This window comes from Phlebotomus argentipes, unplaced genomic scaffold, assembly GCF_947086385.1.
Source record: "Phlebotomus argentipes unplaced genomic scaffold, Phlebotomus argentipes genome assembly contig_39, whole genome shotgun sequence".
In the NCBI taxonomy this organism is placed as follows: domain Eukaryota; kingdom Metazoa; phylum Arthropoda; class Insecta; order Diptera; family Psychodidae; genus Phlebotomus; species Phlebotomus argentipes.
In genome coordinates, this window is record NW_026776182.1 from 495,861 (window position 1) to 517,928 (window position 22,068).

A 22,068-nucleotide genomic window follows, 5' to 3' on the forward strand; every position below is an offset into this window, starting at 1 on the left:
GTGAACGCTACAACCACACCGGCGATCCACCTCAATTTTCACCTATACTTCCAGTCCAGGTACACTCGATGCAGTGTTCCGCGGCGTTTTGGCGCCTCTGCAGAGGCCGAAAGATCGCTGGATCGGGTGTACGGAATGCAACTGTATTGCTGGATTCTCCACGTTGATTGTTTAAAGAGCCCATCAAGCACCTGTGTGAGGTGGAACACACACAAAACCCGCACAGATCATTAGCTACCATACAGGCAGAAATTCCACGAAGATGACCAGTGATTGCCAATAAATCAGACTCAGGGGAAACACCCACAAGTCACGTTCGGGTCATAGGGTAGAAAATTCCCTGGAAATTTGATTAGAAACGCTCTTTTTACCTGTCGACCACCACCATCAAGCGGCAGAATCCGCTATAAAGCTCCTCCACCACTACACAGGTGAGCCCCCCGTTTTGCCGCAGCGACCTCAACTCTGTGAGATCACCTACGGACTCTGCGAGCCGCTACAGTACAGTATTGGTCGCTGGCTCGATCGCACTCCATCGTGCTTTGTTCTTCGCTCGCGTGCGGCTGAAGAAGTTGCGTTGACTGCCATTTGGTTGTGTGCAATTGACGCCCAGATCCACAATGATCGGAAGTGACTATGTGTTGGAGGCGCACAACATTTACCACACGACTGAGGTGAGGCTCCCCAATGTTTCCCAGGGAGACGAAATTTGTCAGGGTCAACTCTCGATTGGTGTTGCAGGTCGATGGGGGTGGGTGCTTCAGTGGGGGCGACACCTCAGCCCTGGTCCTCAAGTGTGTCAACCTCACGGTGCACAGCGGCGAAGTGATGGCCATCCTGGGGTCCAAAGGGAGCGGCAAGAGAGCTTTGCTCGACGTGATCGCCAGGCGAGGAGATGGATCCACCAGAGGACAGGTCCTCTTAAACGGAGCACCGCTGACCAAGAGCCTGTTCCAGCAGAGATGCGGTTATGTGACACACTCGACCAACTTTATTCCCGGACTCACAGTTTCCCAAACCCTGCACTACACTCCGACCATTGTAAGTCCTGAAGTGACTATCATAGGCAAACAGACTCTCAGCATGACTTTTTCCAGTTTACCGGCTATTTGAAAGCGTCAAAGGTTCGTCAGATTCTTGCCGACCTAGCCCTGTCGCAGGTCAGTAACAAGAGAGTTGAGTACCTGACCATGAGTGAGAAAAGACGCCTAGCTATTGGGATCCAGCTAGTTCGTGATCCAGTCATGTTGCTCCTGGACGAACCTACTCAAGGCCTAGATCCTTTGAGTGCCTACTTGTTGATCTCGATCCTATCCAATTCGGCAAAGAAGAGTGGATGCGGAGTGCTCTTATCCCTTGAGAAGCCTCGCTCAGATGTCTTCCCATTCCTGGACAGGTAGAGGTTTTGTTTTTTCTTCTTTTAAAAGACTTGTATTAATCAGGTGCTGTTGCTTTCAGAGCTCTTTTTCTTTGCTTGGGAGGAGTCGTCTATTCAGGAGGAACCAGAGCTATGCTTGAATATTTCCACGGGATCGGTTTTCCTTGTCCGCAGCTGGAGAATCCCTTGATGTACTACTTATGCCTATCAACCGTAGATCGCAGGTAAGATTTACAATATTTAATTTCAATCCTAGATTTATTTGAGCTTAAGTCGTTCGAGTTTCCATAAATATACTCGACATACCGTCTAATCCTTTTAAATTTGAAGTCCTTAATTCTTAACGATAATCGGTAATTTAGGTCGTGTTTATTATTGAGTTAAGCTGAGAACTTCAAACTATATAGGATAATAAATTAATTACAAGATTAACATAAAATATCAGATGGATCAAAGGTCTCAAAGGCATTGATATCTTTAAGTTTAGAAGTGATGTCTCTATTTATTTGCGAGCCACTGTAACGAACTGTTGGAAAAATATGTACCCTAGTAGTTTTCTGCTTTGCCCCTTGAGGCGCTCGCCGCGACCACGAGTAAATCGTGACGAACGCGCCAATTCCTCTCTGTTTTTCATGACTCTCGGTGTCACCTCCGCGGTTGCGAGGTCCATGGCTCGGATCCTCCAGCTCGCTCTGGCTGGAAACGCTGCTTGCCTCGTCGGCGGGGGGGAAGAGAGGCGCGACGAGAGAAGAAAGGAAAAAAACGGTGGAATTACGTGAGTCACGCAAGTGGTGAATACGTGACATGCTCCAATACACGCATGCTCGCCTCGTCGGTGTGTCGGTGCTCGCCGTCTCGCTCCGGCCAGCGGCTGGCATGGGATCGGGTCTTCATGTGTTCGTGCGGAGTTTTGTTCGGGTGTGTTGGGCCGTGAACTGTGGAGGAGAATTCTCGGTCGTTCATCGATTGCGAGACACGTACGAGGGCTTGTGTGAGTGGCGACACTGGCTTGCGGACGATGTGGAGAGGCCCAGAGAGTCAGTGGTTGTCTGGCAGTGAGTACGACTGGTACTTGCGTTGCACGCGCCGTCTGGTAGAGTGAGACAGACTGTGTGGATTATTTTCTCCTTGGAAGACCTCGGCCCCGTGGGTGTTGTTCCAGACGAGGCAGCGTACCTGGATTCCGGGAAGGACAACAGAGGTGAGTGGACGCCAGCACACCCTCCGTGTGCCCACGGACAAAGGCACCCTGTACAGACCAGTTTTCCTCTTCGCAGTGGACAGCCATTTCGCGTCCGCCAGCGCGATCCACCGTCCAGCCACGGGTGATTGTGTGAGTGGCGAAGACAATGAAGCAAGAGTACGGATGCACACCGTCATGCCAGGCGGTTCTGCTGTCACGAGCGGAACTCGAGCAAAAGCTGCGCGAGGCGAGCGATGAGATCGACATTGTGATGCCGGAGAATATCAAGAGTCACGTCTGGAAGTACTTCAGGCCGATTGTGTACCGTGGCGTCCGACAGAACTTCGTCAAGTGCCTGGACTGCGACAATGTGCTGGCGTACAAGAGCAAGACCGGCACAGCCAGCCTTCTGCGCCACAAGTGCGAGGGTCGCTGCCGCGAGACACCTGGCGAGACCAACATGCATCGGCCCTCCACCTCGGCGGCGCCCCTGCCCGCCGATCCTGGGCCGGACATCAAGGACGAGGAGCGCGAGATGGACGCTTTGGAGGGCAACATGATGGACGATATCACGATCAAGCAGGAGCCCATCTTCGGCTACAACGATGGCTCCTTCCCGGAGCCCGATATCAGCATGGAGGAGCTTGACACCAAGGGCGATCTCACGTTCAAGCTTCAGAAGCACGAGCTGGAGGCCCTGATCCGCGCCAATGATCCCAGCATCACGGCGCGCGACCCCACAAAGTACAAGAACCACATGTGGAAGCAGTTCAAGATCATCTATTACAACAGCATCCGGCAGGACTTCATCCGCTGCATGCATTGCGGCGTGGTGCTGTCGTACAAGAAGAAGACCGGCACGGCCAGCCTTGTGCGGCACCGATGCAACATGAGGGCTCCATCGAAGTCTCCGCCGCACGGCCTCCAGTCCTCCTTCAAGTACTCGCCCAAGTCCTCGTCCACCGAGGTGGAGCACGCTAACCGACAGCAAGCCATGACGTCCGCCTTGGTGTCGCTGATGCCTCACTTCCTGGCCAACTCGGGCCTCCGCGGTGAGTCCAAGATCATTCCGCCAGTGGACTTGGCACACTTCGCCACGGCGCAAATCAAGTTCGCCGCCAGGGATTTGTTGCCGCTGGCCTTCTTTCAACAGCCCGGCTTCCACGAGTTCGCCCAAATCCTGCTCAACATCGGCGCGGAGTATGGGCACCAGAGCATAGAGAGCATTCTCACGCTGCCCGGCGATCTGGCGGGAAACCATCTGCAGGATGTTATGGCGCGTATGAAGGAAGAGATCAAGACTGTCCTCATGGGCAATGAGATCTGCGTGTGCCTGGACTTGTGGCGTCACCAGAGTGAGATGTGTCTCACCGTGGAGGCGTTTTTCATCGACGAGAACTTCATCCTCACGCGCTACAACCTCGGCTCGCGCATGATGCCTCAGCCAAGTGGTCAGCAAGTGCGGGTGTTCGTGCACGAGATCCTGAGCGAGTACCTCGACTCCGTCCAGTTCGATGGCCTGAAGATGGTGATCCGGATGGAGGACACCGTGATCCACGAAGCATTCCCCAACGCCTCTGTGATGAACTGTATGTGTGAGATGCTGATCAAGGTGCTGGATGACCTGCTCAGTGAGTTCCCCACATTCCTCAAGTCCATCGACGACTTCTCGCGCCACTTGATGCAGCAGGGTGCCGTGAGCTTCCGCGAAATCCTCGAGGGCAGCCACCCGACGCGATGGCACAAGTACTTCCGTCTGCTGAAGGCAATCTCCAACTTCTCGGAGACGAACGACAGCGAGGAGGACGTCTTCTTGGAGTTTTTCCACGAGAAGCTGGAGACCATCATTCAAGTACTCGACTTCATGGAGCCCTTCCAGCAGTGCCTGGAGAGCCTGCGTTCCGAGTGCAACACCACACTCAATGAGGTGTACTTGTGGAACAAGAAGTTCCAGCAGAGCAGTCGGATCCTACCTAAGAACAGCGACCTCGTGGGGCGCATGAAGACCAGCGCCAGCGAATTGGTGAAGAAACACTTCGCCGTGTCGCAGTACCACAAGATCGCCCTCTTTCTCGATCCCAACTTCAAAAACATGCGCTTTATGCACGAGGATGAGAAGAATGACATCTTGGACGTGGTGAAGCAGGAGCTGGAGGCCGTCATGGGCGCTCCGGCTGACGATTCTGCGTCCGCCAGCAAATCCATGAAGATGAATCTCAGTGATCCCATTCCCGGCTCCTCTAGGTCTTCGCTGCTGAACTTCATGGAGTTCATGGACAACTCCGTGTCCGAGGAGCCCATCGAGACGGAGATCAAGACGTACATGGACATCCGCCTCACGGAGCCCATGGACGTGTTGTCCTTTTGGAAGGACTTCAATCAGTGCCCCAGCCTGAAGAAGCTGGCGCGCCGCGTGCTCAACATTCCCGCCACGTCGTCCAGGAGCCGTCATGCGCTCAGTCCAGACAGTATTTACGTGTCGGAGAAGATCCAGAACCTGCCCAGGGACGAGATGATTCCCCTGCTGTTCCTGCGGCAGAACACGGGCCTGCACTAAGATGCTTTGTAGGACGCTCTCCTGGAGCGCCAAGACATTTTAATAAAAAGAAGTGGAATTCTTTAGTCGCATCAGCAATTTAGTGTCCATCCCACCCAGTCGAAATGCCCTGACAAATCACTTATCTTGCTTGTGTTGGATTTTTCCTTATCTGCAGAAGTCGGGATCGCTTTTTGGAGTCCAGTCAGCAGATTGAGGCGCTAGTCGATCGCTTCGCCCGAGAGACTCCGATTCCTGAGGCGCCCATCAATCCCATGACAGCGGGTAAGGTGCCCTTGGCCTATGGGAAGCCCAACGAGATGAAAGTCTTCGGAACGATTTACCTGTAAGATCACTGCGACCTTCTGCCCACATAAGAAGTACATGACGATCTTGACCTTTCAGGCGCCTGCTGGCTTCGACGTTCTCCTGCGGCTACGCTGGCATGAAGAATCTCTTCCTGAGGCTCTTCGCACTGCCTCTGGCCATGTGCACGCTGTGGCTCTTCTACACCAACCTCAAGGACGACCAGAGAGGCTTCTTTAGCAAGAGCGGCATGGTGCTCAACGTCTTGGGCTTGGTAAGTCGCGTCTTCTGCAATTAAGCGCACGATTCTCACACTGTTTCGCTCTTGTAGGCGTACGGTTCCGGGATTCTGACGACCATCACGACTTGTGAGTGACTTAATTATCACCTTAGAAGGTTTATTGTCTAACAGTTAAATTTTCTGAGCAGTTCCAACCTGGAGGAAGAGATTCGTCCAAGAGCACTCCGAAGGACTCTATTCAGGCGCCTCGTTACTTATTGCTTATGACTCTGTCTCACTTCCATTCTCCTTCATCTCAGCCGCGATAGCCTCTTGTGTCATTTACCCAATTCTCCTCAATCCTTCTCGCCCGATTGGAAGTGCCTTTCTGTATCTCTTGATCGCACTGTGGACCAGTTTCGTTTTGGCTGAGCAGCTCTGCATCTTCTTCCATCTCTTCGTAAAGTCGCGGATCAACACAGCCATCGCCGTGTCTTATTTGCTCTGCATTAGCCTCTCTCTGGCCAGCGGCACTGTGAGATCCTACAAAGGCCTCCTGCCATGGCTGCAGGACAACTCTCGAGGAACCCACACGAGATACGCATCTCTCTTGCTTCATAACACCTTCTTCCTATCTCGTCCCGTTAGTTGCACGGCCGGGCCTCAGACTGTCTGTGTGGCGCCCTTTGACTTCCTCCACGAGCGCCTGGGGAAAGCTGATCCGCAGGAGAGCGTAGATCTCGCGCTTTCAATCGCATTTCCTATTGGTTTGGCGATAATCAACATGATTATTTACATGATGCCAATGCCTCGCTTCGTTAGAAGGAAATTCAGAGACTAATATTTATTTTGCAGCACTTTTATACTAAATAAATATCACTTTTGAGATTGTAATTCTTATTTATTCACTATTTTCCATTCATAAGATGTTTTTTTGGTGGGAAAATTGAATACCATCAGCACGCCGAGTGGCGAATAGGGGTAACTGAATGAATTTCACAAATAATTGAGAAAAAGGAATACAATCAACTTTATTCCACATTTTCTTTCCATTACAATCTAGATTTGCTATTCTTTAAGAAGGGAAATCCAGAAAACATCAGAAAATTCTTTGATAAAGGAAATTCCACTTATTCGCTAGCAGCGCCAAGACTTCATCTGGCGACTGGGCATGCAACTTCTAGCATAACAGCGGCGCTGGTGTTCTGGAGATTTGTTTTGGTTTTTGGCTGCAGAAAAGTGGCAAATTTACACAGAAATGGTGCAAAAAGGCGGTAATAACATACTGAATGCGATTAAAGGCATCTACTACAATGAATTCCACTGGTAAGATTGCACATTCAACTTGGGAATAGCATTCTACATAGTATTCTCTGGCCTAACCTAGAAAACCCTCATTTTGGGAGTGTCACACGCGCACAGAAATTTTCTTGCGTCCCTTTCACGTACTTTTCTGCACTTCCAGGGCGATTGTGAAGAGTTACGCGCTGTTCCTCGTCGGGGTTCGCATTGCCCAGGAATTGCAGGGTTTTGAAATAATGCCACCGGCGCCGAAACTATAGGAAATCCCATCACAGTTCCGGGTAGAATTTGTTGCGAGTGCAAATGTTGGAAAATCAATAAAGGAGCGGATAGTCGAGAGTGACCGAAGAAATTTTGTTATGCCGGCGGTGTGGAGACGCAATTTATCTCTTGACCTTCGACTCAGCTAATAATTTCAGCAGTTTCAGCGCAAATTGCGCTCTTGAACCATGGAAAAAGTGAATTTGATGCAAATTTGTGTGCTTTTCTGGGTTTTTGGGACACTTGTAAGTTGCGCAAAGCTTCCCAATGTTGTCCTGATTGTCACTGATGATCAGGATGTGGTTCTCAATGGCATGGTGAGTAGAAATCTGAACAAAAGAAGACTGTTTTCATCAACTCACTCTTTGCAGATGCCCATGAAGAGCGTCCAGGAGTGCTTGGCTAAGGAAGGCGCTACTTTCATCAATGCTTTCACCTCCTCGCCAATTTGCTGTCCATCGAGGGCTTCGATTTTGACCGGAAGGTATGCTCACAATCACGCCACGATCAATAACTCAATGTCCGGAGGTTGTTATGGGCGCTTCTGGAGGGACGTTATGGAGAAAAACACGCTACCGATGAAGCTTCAGGCCGGAGGATATGAAACTTTCTTCGCTGGAAAGTACTTGAACGACTACAAAACTACAGAAGTGCCTCTTGGCTGGAATCACTGGCACGGACTTCACGGAAACTCTGTCTATTACAACTACACTCTCACGGAGAACGGAAAGGCGGTTCGGTATGAAGCCGAATATCTTACGGACATCCTAGCGCAGAGATCGGCTGAATTTTTGCAGCAATACGACCAGAGCAAGCCGTTCTTCCTCATGGTCGCGCCACCAGCTCCTCACGCTCCTGCGACAGCTGCTCAACGGCATGAGAATCAATTCCCTGAAATACGCGCTAAGAGAACGCCCAACTTCAATGAACCTTCGGGGAGTCTGGACAAGCATTGGCTACTCACGATGCAGCCTTCGCGGTTGCCCGATGAAGTCCTTCCGGAGCTAGATGAAATCACGCGAAAGCGCTGGAAATCGCTGTTGGCAGTTGACGAACTCGTGGAAAGGATCTATAAAATCCTGAAGGAAGGCGAATTACTAGATCAGACCTTCATTGTCTTCACGTCGGACAATGGTTATCACGTGGGACAATTTGCTCAGGCATATGACAAGCGACAAGCTTACGAGACGGACATTCGCGTGCCTTTGGTTGTCCGTGGACCAGGAATTGCAGCAAAGACTGTCGTGCAGCAGCCAGTGCTACTCTTGGATCTCATGCCGACCATGCTGGAGTGGGCTCAAATTCCTCTGCCCGCCAATCTCGATGGCAGATCTTTCCGGAGAGATTTCATGGCAAATGAAGAACAGCAGAGCTTCAGCAGACAATTCCTGGTTGAGTATTGGGGAGAGGCAGATGCCAAATCTCACTCTCCGTCCTGCAAGAGACGCGACAGTGCTTTGCTTTACGTGAGTTGTGAACATTTCAAAGTTTTCTCTGAACTCTATTGACTTGAATGTTTTTTTGTGGTTTCAGGGATGCACAGAAGATGCTGCTTGCCATTGCCAAGACTCTAAGAACAACACTTATGCCTGCGTGAGACGGCTGGACTCTGCAAAGGACTTTCTGTACTGTGAATTCCGCGACTCACAGCACTTTGCTGAGGCCTATGATCTTTTATCAGATCCGTATCAGATGCACAATCTGGCTTTTGAGATGCTCCCATCGGAACGTGCCATCTATTCTCTGGTGCTTAAGAACCTCACCACATGCATTGGTCCCACGTGTCGCGCTTATCACAGCAGATAAAGCCCAGAGATTACCAATAAACAAATTCTCACTATCATTTGTGTTTAGGGCGGGAGAAATTTTAAAATCACCGTCAGACTGAAGTTGGCTGCGGCCATAAGCTCATCCCACGGCTATGTTCACACTGTAAATTCCATCGACGCAAAGACGCCAAGGGCGACCGGACTAAAAAATAAGAGTTTTTCCGCGGTTTAAAGGACGCTCTCTGTGCAAAAACACGCCAATTGTGTTGTGACTTAAACGGATATTGCAATTAGTTCGCCAGAGGTGAGCGAAAGTGTGGGGGATTGGTGTAATTTGGTGAAAATGCCTCATAACCTTACACTTGCGGAGGCGCCTTGGTTGTTGGTGTTTTTCACGCGTATTTTCGCCGTTTCAGGCACCGCAGTGGAAGATGAGCAAGAAAGGGGACTCTCCGGAACCGCAGGAGACGGAGGAATACTCGGTGGAGAAGGTGTTGGACCGCCGAGTGCGCGGTGGAAAGGTGAGTCCATGACAGTTCCGATGCCCCAACTCCCCGGCTAATGCGTCTCTTTTTCCGCCATGCTCGCGCCCGGCGTGAAGGTGGAGTACTACCTGAAATGGAAGGGATACTCCTCGGACGACAACACTTGGGAGCCAGAAGAGAATCTCGACTGCCCAGACCTGATTCAGGCGTTTGAGGAACAAAGGCAAAAGAGGGAGAAGGAAGGTATGTATGGCGGATAAACACGCGTCTGGTGCGTATTTTGTCACCTCCGGTGGATTGTGTGCCATCAAGGGGGTGGCGAGTGGTGTCAGAGAGTGCATTAGAGCGTCTTGGCGGCATTTTGTGGGTCTCTGGGGGCGCCAATAGGGTGGAGATGCTGCGGGACTTTTTATGCAAACAAATAGTCGAGATGGCGCTGTAATCGTTGTATTGATTTTATTCGACTCGCGAGCTTCGCATTCACTTTTGGACCACTTATCTCATCTCTTGCAGCGGGACGGAAGGAATCAGAAAGCAAAAAACGAAAAACCTCCACTCCACCAGCGACCGAAACAAAACAGCCGGCCGCCAAGAAGAAGGACGTGAAGAAGAGCTCGAATCTGCAGGGATTCGACAAAGGGTTGGAGCCCGATAGGATTCTCGGTGAGTCTTCCGGAGGATGAGGATCTTAGTGGATGGTGTGCTAATAGTGTGCTTTCTAATCCACCAGGAGCCACGGACACTTCCGGCGAGCTTATGTTCTTGATGAAGTGGAAGGACACAGACGAGGCCGATCTAGTTCCTTCCAAACAAGCGAATGTGAGATGTCCTCATATTGTCATCCAGTTCTATGAGGAACGCCTGACTTGGCACACACCATCGATTGAGGAGAATTAAGGGGAGACGCGCGGGAGAGACCGGCCAAGTCGACGGTAAAGCAAAATCTGATTTTTCTTCAGTTTCAGCGTAAGAGATACTTTAAAGAAATATATAAAATTAGGTTTACTATTCCGCATAACTTGTCCGTGTGGCGGGTTTCCAATGAAATGATCTTTGATCGAGAGAGAAGGACGCAAATTTTGAATCATTTTAACAAGTGTTAGGAAATTTGTGAATTTGAAAATGTAGATTTGAACCAGAGATTCGACTGTCGAATAACAGATGATTGAGAAATGATGATTTTCACAATGGACACTTTTCAGTAAATTCAGTTCTCTTAATTACATAATATATGAATAATAAGATATGTACTCTTGAATAGATTTGTCTTTTTACTGGATTCCATGCCCATTCGCGAGAATCGTGCTTTTCAATTGGAAATTCTTCTCAGTGTTTAACATTTTAAAGATTTTTTTAGCGGTTAAGGAATGAAATATTCTTGGAGATATTTTTGTAGGATCATAATAAGGAGATTAAAACGATTTTTCCATCCATGAAATGAGAATTCAAGTGAGAAAAGACATTTCATCATATCTCTTTGGCTGATTCGAAGGCAAATCAATACAACGTACAAGTTTGAGGAAATTTGAAGGGTAAAACTGAGATGAATAATGAATTATCTGATATTATAAAGAAGAATTATTCACATATTCGTCACATTTTGATAAATTCTTATAGTCATGAAGTCATGTTTTACAAGTTTTCTTATATTAGGATTACTTTCGACCCAACTTAATGCAATTTTTGTCAAAATTTCACGCAATTTTAAGTATGTAAAGAGTTAGACATTTTAATACAGAAAAATATCGAATATTTAATTATTTCCACATCAGCAAATTGAAATATTGGTATCTTGACCAGTTCATAGTATCAAAATATTTATCTTTGTGGTTTGGAGAGTAATCAAATATTGATAAGCCACTTTTCCCTCGCCTCATCGGAATTCCAATCGCGGCGCATTGTTTTTCTCCGCTGAAGAGTTAATTCGCTGACAGAATTGATCAGTGATTTGACGTCCAGAATCCTCTCAGCAATCAATTTGTCCTCTTGCGACTCTTCCACGAACCTTTATCGCGAGTGTGGGCGCAAAATGGGTAGACAAAGGGCGGGGGACACGAAAGGGTGGCGCACATTTCGATTCAAGTCACATCGTGTGGCCTAAAGACACACAACATCTTCAGCCTTTCGTGATACATCGTCTTCAGCATGTTTGCATTTGCCATTTCTGGGGCGCTCAATCAAATTATAATTCAATTTTGAAATGTTACTATTTTTTAAATGGAGCATTCCACAATTTATTGCTGTGGAAATTGGATTTCTCCAAAGATTTTGGTAACATTATAAACAGAGTGGAGAGAAATTAAGTTCAAAAGTGATTCAGAAATCATTGCTCTAATTTGCGAAACTCGTCAATTTCTCCTGGCAGATGATAAAATTCACACTCATCTCTAAATTATGCCATTCCACAAGCTTTTTCCCTTTTTATGCGCTTCTCTTCACGAACACTTTGCTCTCTTTCGCAGCCGGAAGTTTGCTCTTTGAGTGCTTTTCTGCAGCATATTTTTTACGCCACTCTCCATAAATCAAATGGCGAGAAGGAAAGGCGAGTAAAGCGAATTTGTTGACTTTTATCACTTTCTGAAGACATTAGCGGACAAATTTCCACCTAGAGAAATTCATGCAGGCTTTTTTGCGCGGCTGCAACTGCATTCCTCACATTTTTGGTAATTGCTTTCTGGCAGCGGCAAGTGCAGCGTCTTTGGCATGGACAAGTGTGATTAATCTCTGATTTATGAGCGTCATGTGGCCGTCTTCCTCCCCCTGAAATCCCATTTACATTGTAATTTTATGCATTGCGCAGCAAAGTTGCTTAAATTGTACAGATAAGGGAGGCATTTATTCACACAATTAAACTCTTCGAGGCCTGACTCGAGGGTGGTTTTCTTGAGACTGAATTTTCATACTGTGATTTTCCCTCACAATATAAAATCCCCTCGTCTGCTGTTATTGTATTTTGTGAAGAAGTGCACAGATTAAAGGCAGCATTATCAGTGTGAAACACCGTTTGGATTCGCATTTGTGGGCGCTTTGCGGGAGGGATGGAGAGGATATCGTGGAAATACGGCTCCGAAACAATCACAAAATCGAGTGGAAATGGGAAAAAGAACAACACACGAAAAGCAATAACAAACAGTGAAAATTACCATTGAGCACAGCACAAAAGCAAGAAAAGTTTTGCTCTCAAAGAAATACATAATATATGCGTATGTACATTCATGTGTATACACACAAAAGTGATGAGAAAAGTTTGATGACATTCTAAATAAAATAATTTGGCCTAATCGCCGGGGACAAATTTCAAATTGCCTTCACTGTCAGCGTGTCTCATTCTGTCATGAATTCACTATTCAACTTTTCCAGGTCTGGAAAGCTATTAGGAATTCGAAATTATTCCTTGACACGTTGTTATTAACTTTTTGTTGACAATGTATTGTCACTATTTGAGTGCTTTTAGTCATCAAACTTCCTTACAGGCTAACAATACGAATTCAAATAGAAAGCAATTGAGTCTTTGTTGTTTCCTAACTCCTGAAACGTGTAATGTCGGAAGTGGAATTACAAAGATTAAATATGATTTTTCTCTGATTTCTAAACTCAGGTCTTTAGAGGAAATTTTAATCAAAGACAATTCGAGGATTTTATTTTTGTTCTGCATTTAATAAAGTCAGATTTAAAAGAGAAAATTAAGTGTGCATCATTCATTCAGTTAACGCTATAAAATAGCAGGAAATTAAGCTTTTGGAGTTTGCTTTTGTGCTATAAGAGATAAGAAAGCACGATTTAACAAGGAATTTAAATTTCAGGATAAATGATGTTTCATTAGTTTTTATTTATGCACTGAATTTTTCTGCAAGACTGCAAATTGCCAGGTGAATTTACTGATATAATTACAGTCAATCAGAAGAACCTCAAGTTGATGGAAATTCACTTGGCAGAACTTCGAATTTGCTGGTTAAATTAAATTTATGAGAAAAAGGCGGTGGGGTTGATTGGAAAGTCATGGAGTTGAGTAGTTGAGTGCACTTCCTAATTATCGGCTTCATTTTCCAATTTGCCTTCATCGTTTGCTCTTCATGGCACTTTGCATAGCTGATGTCGAAGTGTATGTACAACTTGTGCCCATTCGGCACGACCCTGCAAGAAAATTAATAGATGGATTCTTGCATCCGTGCGACTATGAAACCTGCACTGGCTCGACTATCAATTTGCTCTGGTCGTACGAATCCACAGTAAAATCTCACCCGCTGATCAAATTCAACAGTTCCTGTTTTGCTTGCACTTTAATTACTTTTGCAAATTTTTCTATTCGGATTTTTCCACTGCCACACAAATCGACAAATTGAATTCAGGAGAGAAATTGTGTGCCCACCGTGGAGATTCGAAGCGCAAATGTGTGGGCGTGATGATACACAGGACTTGTGATGGCACAATTAAAACGTTCTCTGGATTGTCGTCCTGTTTTCCGGGATTGAGGGGAACATTTGAGATTAACAATAATTGGAGTGCTATTCGCGTAACATCTTGAAACCATGAAGAAAATTCTCTGTCGGCAAATAAGGCCCTTGAACCTGACCACAAACGGTGAAAATCGGGGGAAAAACCACGCAAGGGTGAGCTATAGAGAGGGAAAGAGCACGATAAATCCTCATTTGCGAGGGGTGAAAGCTAAAAATTTGTGTTGAAATGGCCGAAAGCGCAAAGGGACTAGAAGTGATTGTTAATTCAACATCAAACATTAAGCCAACCATGTGGAGTCCTTAATTACTCACCGCAGAGTCTGAAGGGCAAAGTTGGGCGCGATAGCTCAGATTGCCCACATACAACTTAAGCTGATGAGATTTCACGATGACAACAATGAAGTGACCATTCACGGCACATTCCACATCTCTGTTTGGTGCACTTGCACGGATTCCAATTGACGGAGTGACGCAAGAGGGGTTGTTTGGGGGTGAGCGAGCGTCTGCGATGGATGTGAAGCATCGTGCTGGGCCACAATGCTTGACCGTAATTGAACTGTGCGACTCTGATGAATGGTCATAAGTGGGAAGAATAAAATTCCCAAGGAGTGCAGAGAGTAATTTATGGTCATCCAGATGACACTCTCGAGTTGAGCTGATTGAGGACTCCTTCAGTGATCCCGAATGACGTTGATTAACCCTCTTTTGTGCCATCAAATCTTCGATTATGTGAATTCGCCAACACATTTCTTATGGCACATTGAGCCTTTTCATGAATATCATCCGAAGAATTTCTCATTTCCGCAAATTCTCTGAGAGAGATCAAGAAACATTAGCAAGTAATGAGAGTGAAGTGAAGGCGGATTTCCTCTTTGTGGGATCATGAGTGAAGAATTTCAATTAAATCTTGCCGAAATTCACAAGTTAATTACTTAAATTAATTACATTTCAACGTGCAAATGGCATAGGAAATGAATTTAATGGATGAACATCAGTCTTTTGTACGACATCAGGCAAATCTGGGCGCGGGCCGAAATTGGCCAATTATATGGGCGAATAAAATGGGGAACTTATGTTGGCGTCCGCCAAAAGGTACAAACATCTGCCTAATGATGAATATTTGAATTGATGAGTCAAGTCGGGCCGCGAATTTCACACAGCTTTGGCGCACACACAAAATGGCAAATGATAAATGGCGAAGCCAGAAAACGCTCACGGAGGGTTGAAAGAAGGAAAATTCGCCATGGTTTGATGGTAAAAATCTAATTTTGGCTTTCACAAATTCAAACAGCACAACTTGCTCAATAAATTCCACTTGCAAGACGATAATCGAAGTCAGTAATTCTGAGCACGTTTTTTGCCTCTCTCGCACTCTCTGGCTCATTCTGCTACAAGTTCTGCTACTGTTGAGTCAACCACCCTCTTAGGGGAATATGCAGATCCGCACGGTGAATAGAATGAAGGATTTCACCGTTCTCTCCAGATTATTGCTGGAGATACTACACAAAATATAAATGGGCGAAAGGTAGAAAATTGACTCTGGAAAGCCATAAAGTTCAAGTTTATACTCCTGGTTGTAAGATTGAAGATTTGGAGCATTGACGCAAGGAGAGGCAAAGTGTGCAGAGAAATTTTCAAGAGCTTGAAGAATGTTGTTCCCAGAAAATACAATTTTACAGTGCAAAATTGTCCTGAATAGCTGAAAAGTGTTTTATAGAACAATCCTTCATTCGAATTGCTTCGTATTGCTCTTTCACACCTTCTGACCTCGAAGGATGAAAGCATAGAAATTCCATTGACCGCATGGAATGAATTCTTTTCTGCGATTGCACGGGGCAATTGTTAGAGTCAATAGCCATATACGAGTAAAATTTACGACTCCGCTTTTCCCCAGAGAGTGCAAAAGCGATTGAAAATTTCGTGAAGCTCGTGAAAGGTTTGTGCAATGAACTTGACGAATGGATTTTCGTCAGGAGAATCTTATAATGTTATTTTGTAATCCAATTTAACTCAATATTGCTTTCAGCTACATTTCCTCTTCGCTTTTAGGCCTATTCGTGGCATTTGATATGATATCTTGTACTCAACAATCCAATTCCATGGCAACTTTCTCATATTTCACTATGCACATTCACTCGAAATGCGAATCCTAGTGAGATATGCCAAGTATTTCTCTCAGGAGTATTTCTATACGCAAGATATCTGTTTCTCTTCCTCAAAAAAAATCTCCATTTCGTTTTGCTTTCTTTCTCTCCTTCCACGATACCATTTAATTTAAATAGGCAAGAGAGAAGAGATCTTAGAGAATTCTACCCTTGGCAAGAAATTTATTCTAAACATCCCCAACTTTGCCTCTTGTTTCCACTTTTTCCGCATTTTTTTGCTTACGAAAACAACAAAATTTACCTGTGGAAATTCATTTAATTGCTATACACAGGTTTCGATACAGCCAAAACGATGACGCTTTGTTTGTCTACAAAAAAAAGCGTTGGAAATTGCGTCAAAGGGGAATAACAGAAATGTTAATTCAGCACTCAAGGAGATTTAATTTATGATTAGCTTTCTTTCCGAACATTTTTAACCCAATTTTTATCTCCATAATTTTGCATTCTTTACACACCTTTTGTCGAGCAAATTCACAAGTTTTAACTTTGCATATCCATTCTTTCGCCATATCTTCAGTCTCTTATCCGCAATGGACAGTTCTTTTGATGCATGAATTGCGGATTAACAAGATCTGCAAGTCTTTCTTCCTCCAGAATCGAGGATTATAGTGTGTAATGTGAAGAGCTATTTTAGATTGGTGAATAGGAGCTGGGAAGATTGCAAAGCCACAGCATTTCAATGCACAGATGGGGAATATTCATATCAGCCCCGAAGCAGATTTGCTGAAAATCCGACACTGCGGAATGGTGAATTCAAGTTGGGAGCCACCAGAGTTGGACTGAGAGAGGACTCGGAGGAGCAGTTGGTTCGCCGCCACTCAAGGACTTGAGGTCAGACGAATCTTCCACCTCGGGATGAAATTGCAATGTATCATTTCTGCTGAGACGGAAGCAGCGGGAATTGAACAAACTCTCGCCGCAACTCCTCAATTGGTATTCATCTTTTCCACCCTTTCCTTATCCTTTGATTAAACACTCGCCCCTCAAAATTCCCAGAGTGAATGTATTATGGATGTGCCTCTGGATGCTCAGCGACCGTGAAAGAAAGCTGGGAAACAATGGTGAATTACGTGAAAGAGGATTTCCACCTAAAATCCCTGAACATATTTAATAATATTAAGCCTTCAATTGCTACCCTTCATGTTCTTTTCCGCCCCGCAACTCCTACGTGTTGTGTGTATTATTGCGCGTCTGAGGTGTTGAGAAATTGATCGCAAGCTTTTCTAGAGTATGATCGGGAGCAATGCAAATTGATGTGGAAGAGAGAGACTTTTATGGTCATGCATTTCAAAGAGTGTGTTTCTGAAACATATAAACAGTATGATTAATGAAAGTCAGCGAGGAGAGTGAAGCTATTTTGAATGAAAAATACGCTTCAGAATCACAAACACTTACAGAATTTTAATGAAATTGTGTAGGAAAATCTTCATATTTAGACTCGTAACTTTGGGAAGAAATTTTTCAAATTTTCATCTGAATATTGAGTAGAGTAGTAGTATTTTATTTTTAACAATGTCCAAATGTTTTCCATAAAATTGACTAAGAAAATTCCAATGATTCCTCTTAAATTCCACAACCGAAATATGTATCTTTAACGTGGAAAAGTACAACTCTAGGGGTAAAATCCGGCTTGTAAGACTGTTGTACGTGAAAAGCAATAATCCATGGGGAAATTTATGGGTGCAAGTGATAATGGGAGTCTTCTCGAAGATAAATTGCCATTACTTATTAATTTACCTCAGTATATTATCATTTAGTGTGAAGCCATATGAATACTGACGATGTGGCGCTTCTGCCAAAGGTGTATAAATTTTGCACACACCCCAAGAATCTCGGCCCAGAAGCAATGTTTGTGGAGCAAATTGAAGTGAGTGAGAAATAATGATAACTGTGTGGCACTTATGAATGGCTGATAAGATGGTGTGAGTGGTGATTATGCGGCATTGTTGCTCATCTGCAGGTCGGAAATTGCTAAAGGTGCTTGCCATTTGAGGTCTATAAAATCTCCTTTCCTCCACCGATACATCATTCGAACAGTGGTAATTTGCCGTGTTGACGATGATGAAGTTCCACGATGCTTCAGCACACCATCGCAGCGTGGGCGGTAAAAGGAGTGACTGTGCTTGCGATTGAGCCCACAAAGTGGTTGCGGGGTGTGAGGATGGTTTCGTGAATTCGTCGGTGATTAAAATTTTAAGTAATTATTCCAAGAAGTTCCTATGTGGAGCGAAGAGTGATGAAAATCTCCTGCAGATGCTGGAGATGTGACGGTAATTTGTATAAGCTCTCGCCAGATTGATTAATGACTCCTCTCGCTCATAGTTGTGCTTTTTCCTCTGTGTTTCCCAGCCACTTTGGCGATATCGCCCCGGGAACAGTGGCGGGGGTGTGGTAGATCATTGGAAAGACATCGAAGGTGGAGTGTGCAGATAAATGCTATTGAATTTATTGAACAATTATTAAGTGTCGCGGAGGGTGACTATGGATACAATCACTCTTGGCGCGTTCCTCTTTGTTTAATAGGACGTAATTTCTTCTGCTATACATTCCCGATAACATTCAGAGAGGTCTTTCACACGCCCTTTGGTATTGTAGTGCCCGTGAAAGTACCTGAGTGAATTTAATTTGCTCTCCCAATTCTTTGAGCTCTCGCACTTGGCGTGAGATGCTGAAGACGCACGTTTCTCTGTGTGACAGACTTGAGTTCGTCTTTTTATGTCCATTTCGTCCCAATTTCAAAGCACTCTCCTTATTCAAGCGTGGTGACGGTGGGTTGGCGCAGAGAAAGTATTAAAGCACAACTTTCTGTGCAGTATAAACTCGACAGGGGAGCAAAAGGCAAGTCGCGAGGCGTGGAAAGGGGAGTAATTGTTGATGTGGCTGGAGAATTTCTCATCTTTCAGCAATAAGGCTATAGAATTTTCTGGCACCCATTTGACATGGCGCCAAGGACATAAAATGAGGTGAGACGCGCCAACCTGGTTTTGGGGAGTCTCGCAGAGATGCGGGATTTTGTGTCTAAATTCATTTATGCAAATCAAATCTGTCACCATACACTGTTTGATTCGGGAATAATTTTTCATCTTGGTGCTGCGACACAAGAATTGAGAAGAGCACCCGGTTGTGCTTCACACGCCGTCATTGGGCTTCCTTCCATGTGTGAAAATTGTGAGTTCATCTCCATCAACTCCCATTTGCGCGCACAGCTTGAGGATCTTTAGCCCACCCTCGGCGCTCCGGGATATTCTTCACCTCTTCATACACTTTTCACACTAAGATTGCCCACCCCGCTTCGTGCAATGGTGGATTTATAGGGATTACTGGGACGTGCATAACGATAGAATCTCTAAAACTGTCGTGGGATTTCATAAAAGATGACGAGTCTCATGTGTTTTATTGAGCTTCTCTCTCGGAGTCATACAAGGGGCAAAAGCACCCACTATCCTTGAGAAATTAATTTCATTTTTATGTCTTCACAGCATCCTTAACACCCGTGTCACATACAATCCCCTTACATTTCTATCTTCCTCACACACTCACCCTCACGCCGCGCTGAAGTTGCGCTATATAGGTATATCATTTTCAGTTAAATTGGAAAACTTGAGGTACCATTTTTCATATCATGCCATCGCGATACTCTGTGTTGGCAACTTTTTCCCAATCATTTCCCCGAAATGATCAATTTGGCACTCACGTTGGATACATTTTTCAATGTAGTACATTTTGAATGAAATGAACATCACGAGCCATGCTAGATGTCCTGTTTCTGCATATGTTGTAATTATTGCCCTTTTGACTTTGATTCTAGCTTGAAGAGCTTCAGGAAGCTCTTATGATGACTCTATATTCTTGTAGCATTATTACGTGACTTCTGGGTGTCTGAGTTACCAAATCAAATTAATAATTGCACAGCTTGACACCTAGAATAAACCTGTCTGCGGCAATAGTGACATAATTTAGCAAAAAATACAAATCTACATGTAATTGTGTTGGGAGTGACAGAGTTTTGCCATGGGTGGCATGAGTAAATGATGAGAGCAAATTGAATATGAAATTTCCTCTTAGAACGGAAATTGTTTGTGACTTTGACATACACAAATTCCATGAATGTTGAATATATTCAATTTGTTAGTGGATTTCTGTCAGACTTTTTCCCTTCGCCGCCCCGTCAATATTACTCCACCTTCACTTGGTCTGCAGAGTGTTTGTGCGCGCGAGGTTGGAAATCTCAATTTGCCACTTTAATAAATAGCAACATCAAATGTACAGGGAAAGAAGATGGATTGATGATTCATATTGTTTGGTAAATCTTAAATTTCTCATCAGTCAAGGCGCCAAAGGGAGAGTGGCTGCTGAGAAATGGTTGAGGAAACAATGGTGAGCAGATGGAAACCTCGCGCTGATGCTGCTCTGGCAGTGAAAAGAAGTGGCGAGAAGAAAAACGCAAGATGGGAAAAGTGAGAAACAGGGAGAGCTGACGTCTTGAGATTTGAAAAATGAATTTAATTTTCATAAATTATAAATCGAGGTACATTTCATTGTAGCAGTGGTGGGAAAATTCGTGTGGAAAATGGAAAAATTATACGGCAAATAAAGCAAATTAATTATGGTTGAGACACGAAAGCTTAAAGCCATGTCCATTTGGTCTTCACTTTCTCTTTCTCCCCCATCGAATGTCTTATGCACACAGTTTGCTGGCTTTCTTCCTTGTAATTGTTCTAATTGAATATTAACTTCTTCCCCGGCGGAGTTGATTCATAGCACGAAATCCTCCCTGTGGATGCCAGAAGACAAACAGAAATGTACCTGAAATGTGTTTTAATTTACTATTAATCCAAACCCGCACCCCGGATGAAATTAATCGCATGAAATTTATTTCACTAAACTTTCCTCAGTCAGCAATTCTCCGGTGGCATTAAAGTTTCTTTTGCTCACTGTTTGCTCTCGTTTCCTGTTCAAAATTACACAACTCGCCACGATATTATCAAAGATTTTTATACAGGCAACAAATTATAGGTTCCGCACAGTCTATTATTGCTCCATAAGGAACATTTGTTAACCTAATTTGAGTTGGGCGAAGCCTGGCGTCAAATTTCGCACCTTGATCGGCATCTATCTCTGTATATTTTTTGAAAAAATTTATGTGAACTGCCTAATTTATGTGCCTAATTATTGTGAAGCTAGCCTTGGCGTTCACTTATCACGTCCTTTCAGATTAAAATCTATAGTCTTAGAGTAAAACACACAGCAAAATGTAGTTGAATTTCAAATTTTGAAATGCAGAATGTGCAAAACACTCCTTAAATCGCTGTTAAAGCTGAGATATCGTACGTATTTATAGTTTGTTCTATGAATTTCTTCATCGCACTGTGAGAAAGGACATCTTCTCTGTGTTCTTACCAAATTCTATTTACATACATTAAATGTGCTACAAGCGAGCATCGAGAAGGGAGACAGAAAGAACCTTCTATAGGCATTAAATTCGGGCTTATGGGGATTTGCCAAGATTGATTTCAATCTCTTGCGTTCAGCTATTTGATGTAAGTTCACGATTTCCATATAGCAGGTGTTTTATTTATTTCCCCGCTCAGTGGAACACCATTGAATTCCATTTCTCTTTCTCTCTCTGTCAAGAGAGAGAATACTGTGTGGATGAACGGTCAAACAGCACCACTTTCTACCCTTAATCGGCGCTCTAGAATGTGTGTAAATAATCCTGAAAATCAATTTACTTCCCACAGACATATTTTCCTTCTTTCCCACTCAATTCAGTCGCACTATCCGTGTTTCAATCGATAGCTCGCGCTATTTGGTGTGGGAGAGAAAGAAATTTCCACTCCATTTTCGATATATGATTCTCATAGCGTAAATTCAATGGAGCATATTTGTGGCGATACACAATTATTGTCGCCAATTGTGTTGGAGGGAAGGAAAAACGGATTCTGACACGAAGTCGCACACCTGACGAGCACAAACGGTGGATGTGTTTCATGACCTTTCGCCGCT

At 44.8% G+C, this 22,068-nt stretch overlaps 5 protein-coding genes across 5 annotated transcripts; all 5 read left to right on the forward strand.

The window, feature by feature from the left end:
* Nucleotides 1-345: 345 nt before the first annotated feature.
* Nucleotides 346-6,510, forward strand: LOC132263666 (uncharacterized). The gene is made up of 8 exons (XM_059763562.1): nucleotides 346-674; nucleotides 742-1,041; nucleotides 1,098-1,396; nucleotides 1,459-1,602; nucleotides 5,276-5,443; nucleotides 5,503-5,677; nucleotides 5,735-5,771; nucleotides 5,833-6,510. The coding sequence occupies exons 1-8, from the start codon at nucleotides 621-623 to the stop codon at nucleotides 6,462-6,464; spliced, it is 1,809 nt and encodes a 602-aa protein (XP_059619545.1). The 5' UTR covers nucleotides 346-620; the 3' UTR covers nucleotides 6,465-6,510.
* LOC132263664 (uncharacterized) lies at nucleotides 1,933-5,369 on the forward strand. The gene is made up of 2 exons (XM_059763557.1): nucleotides 1,933-2,579; nucleotides 2,656-5,369. Exon 2 carries the CDS (start codon nucleotides 2,728-2,730, stop codon nucleotides 5,116-5,118), a length of 2,391 nt encoding a protein of 796 aa, XP_059619540.1. The 5' UTR covers nucleotides 1,933-2,579; nucleotides 2,656-2,727; the 3' UTR covers nucleotides 5,119-5,369.
* Nucleotides 6,511-6,777: 267 nt separating the features above from the next.
* On the forward strand, nucleotides 6,778-7,295 carry LOC132263620 (uncharacterized). Its single transcript, XM_059763450.1, has 2 exons — nucleotides 6,778-6,949; nucleotides 7,089-7,295. Exons 1-2 carry the CDS (start codon nucleotides 6,882-6,884, stop codon nucleotides 7,183-7,185), a joined length of 165 nt encoding a protein of 54 aa, XP_059619433.1. The 5' UTR covers nucleotides 6,778-6,881; the 3' UTR covers nucleotides 7,186-7,295.
* Nucleotides 7,296-7,358: 63 nt separating this feature from the next.
* LOC132263619 (N-acetylglucosamine-6-sulfatase-like) lies at nucleotides 7,359-9,029 on the forward strand. The gene is made up of 3 exons (XM_059763449.1): nucleotides 7,359-7,503; nucleotides 7,558-8,652; nucleotides 8,720-9,029. Exons 1-3 carry the CDS (start codon nucleotides 7,375-7,377, stop codon nucleotides 8,990-8,992), a joined length of 1,497 nt encoding a protein of 498 aa, XP_059619432.1. The 5' UTR covers nucleotides 7,359-7,374; the 3' UTR covers nucleotides 8,993-9,029.
* Nucleotides 9,030-9,084: 55 nt separating this feature from the next.
* On the forward strand, nucleotides 9,085-11,144 carry LOC132263637 (chromobox protein homolog 1-like). The gene is made up of 5 exons (XM_059763526.1): nucleotides 9,085-9,259; nucleotides 9,372-9,476; nucleotides 9,557-9,683; nucleotides 9,954-10,103; nucleotides 10,171-11,144. Exons 2-5 carry the CDS (start codon nucleotides 9,387-9,389, stop codon nucleotides 10,335-10,337), a joined length of 534 nt encoding a protein of 177 aa, XP_059619509.1. The 5' UTR covers nucleotides 9,085-9,259; nucleotides 9,372-9,386; the 3' UTR covers nucleotides 10,338-11,144.
* Nucleotides 11,145-22,068: the final 10,924 nt, after the last annotated feature.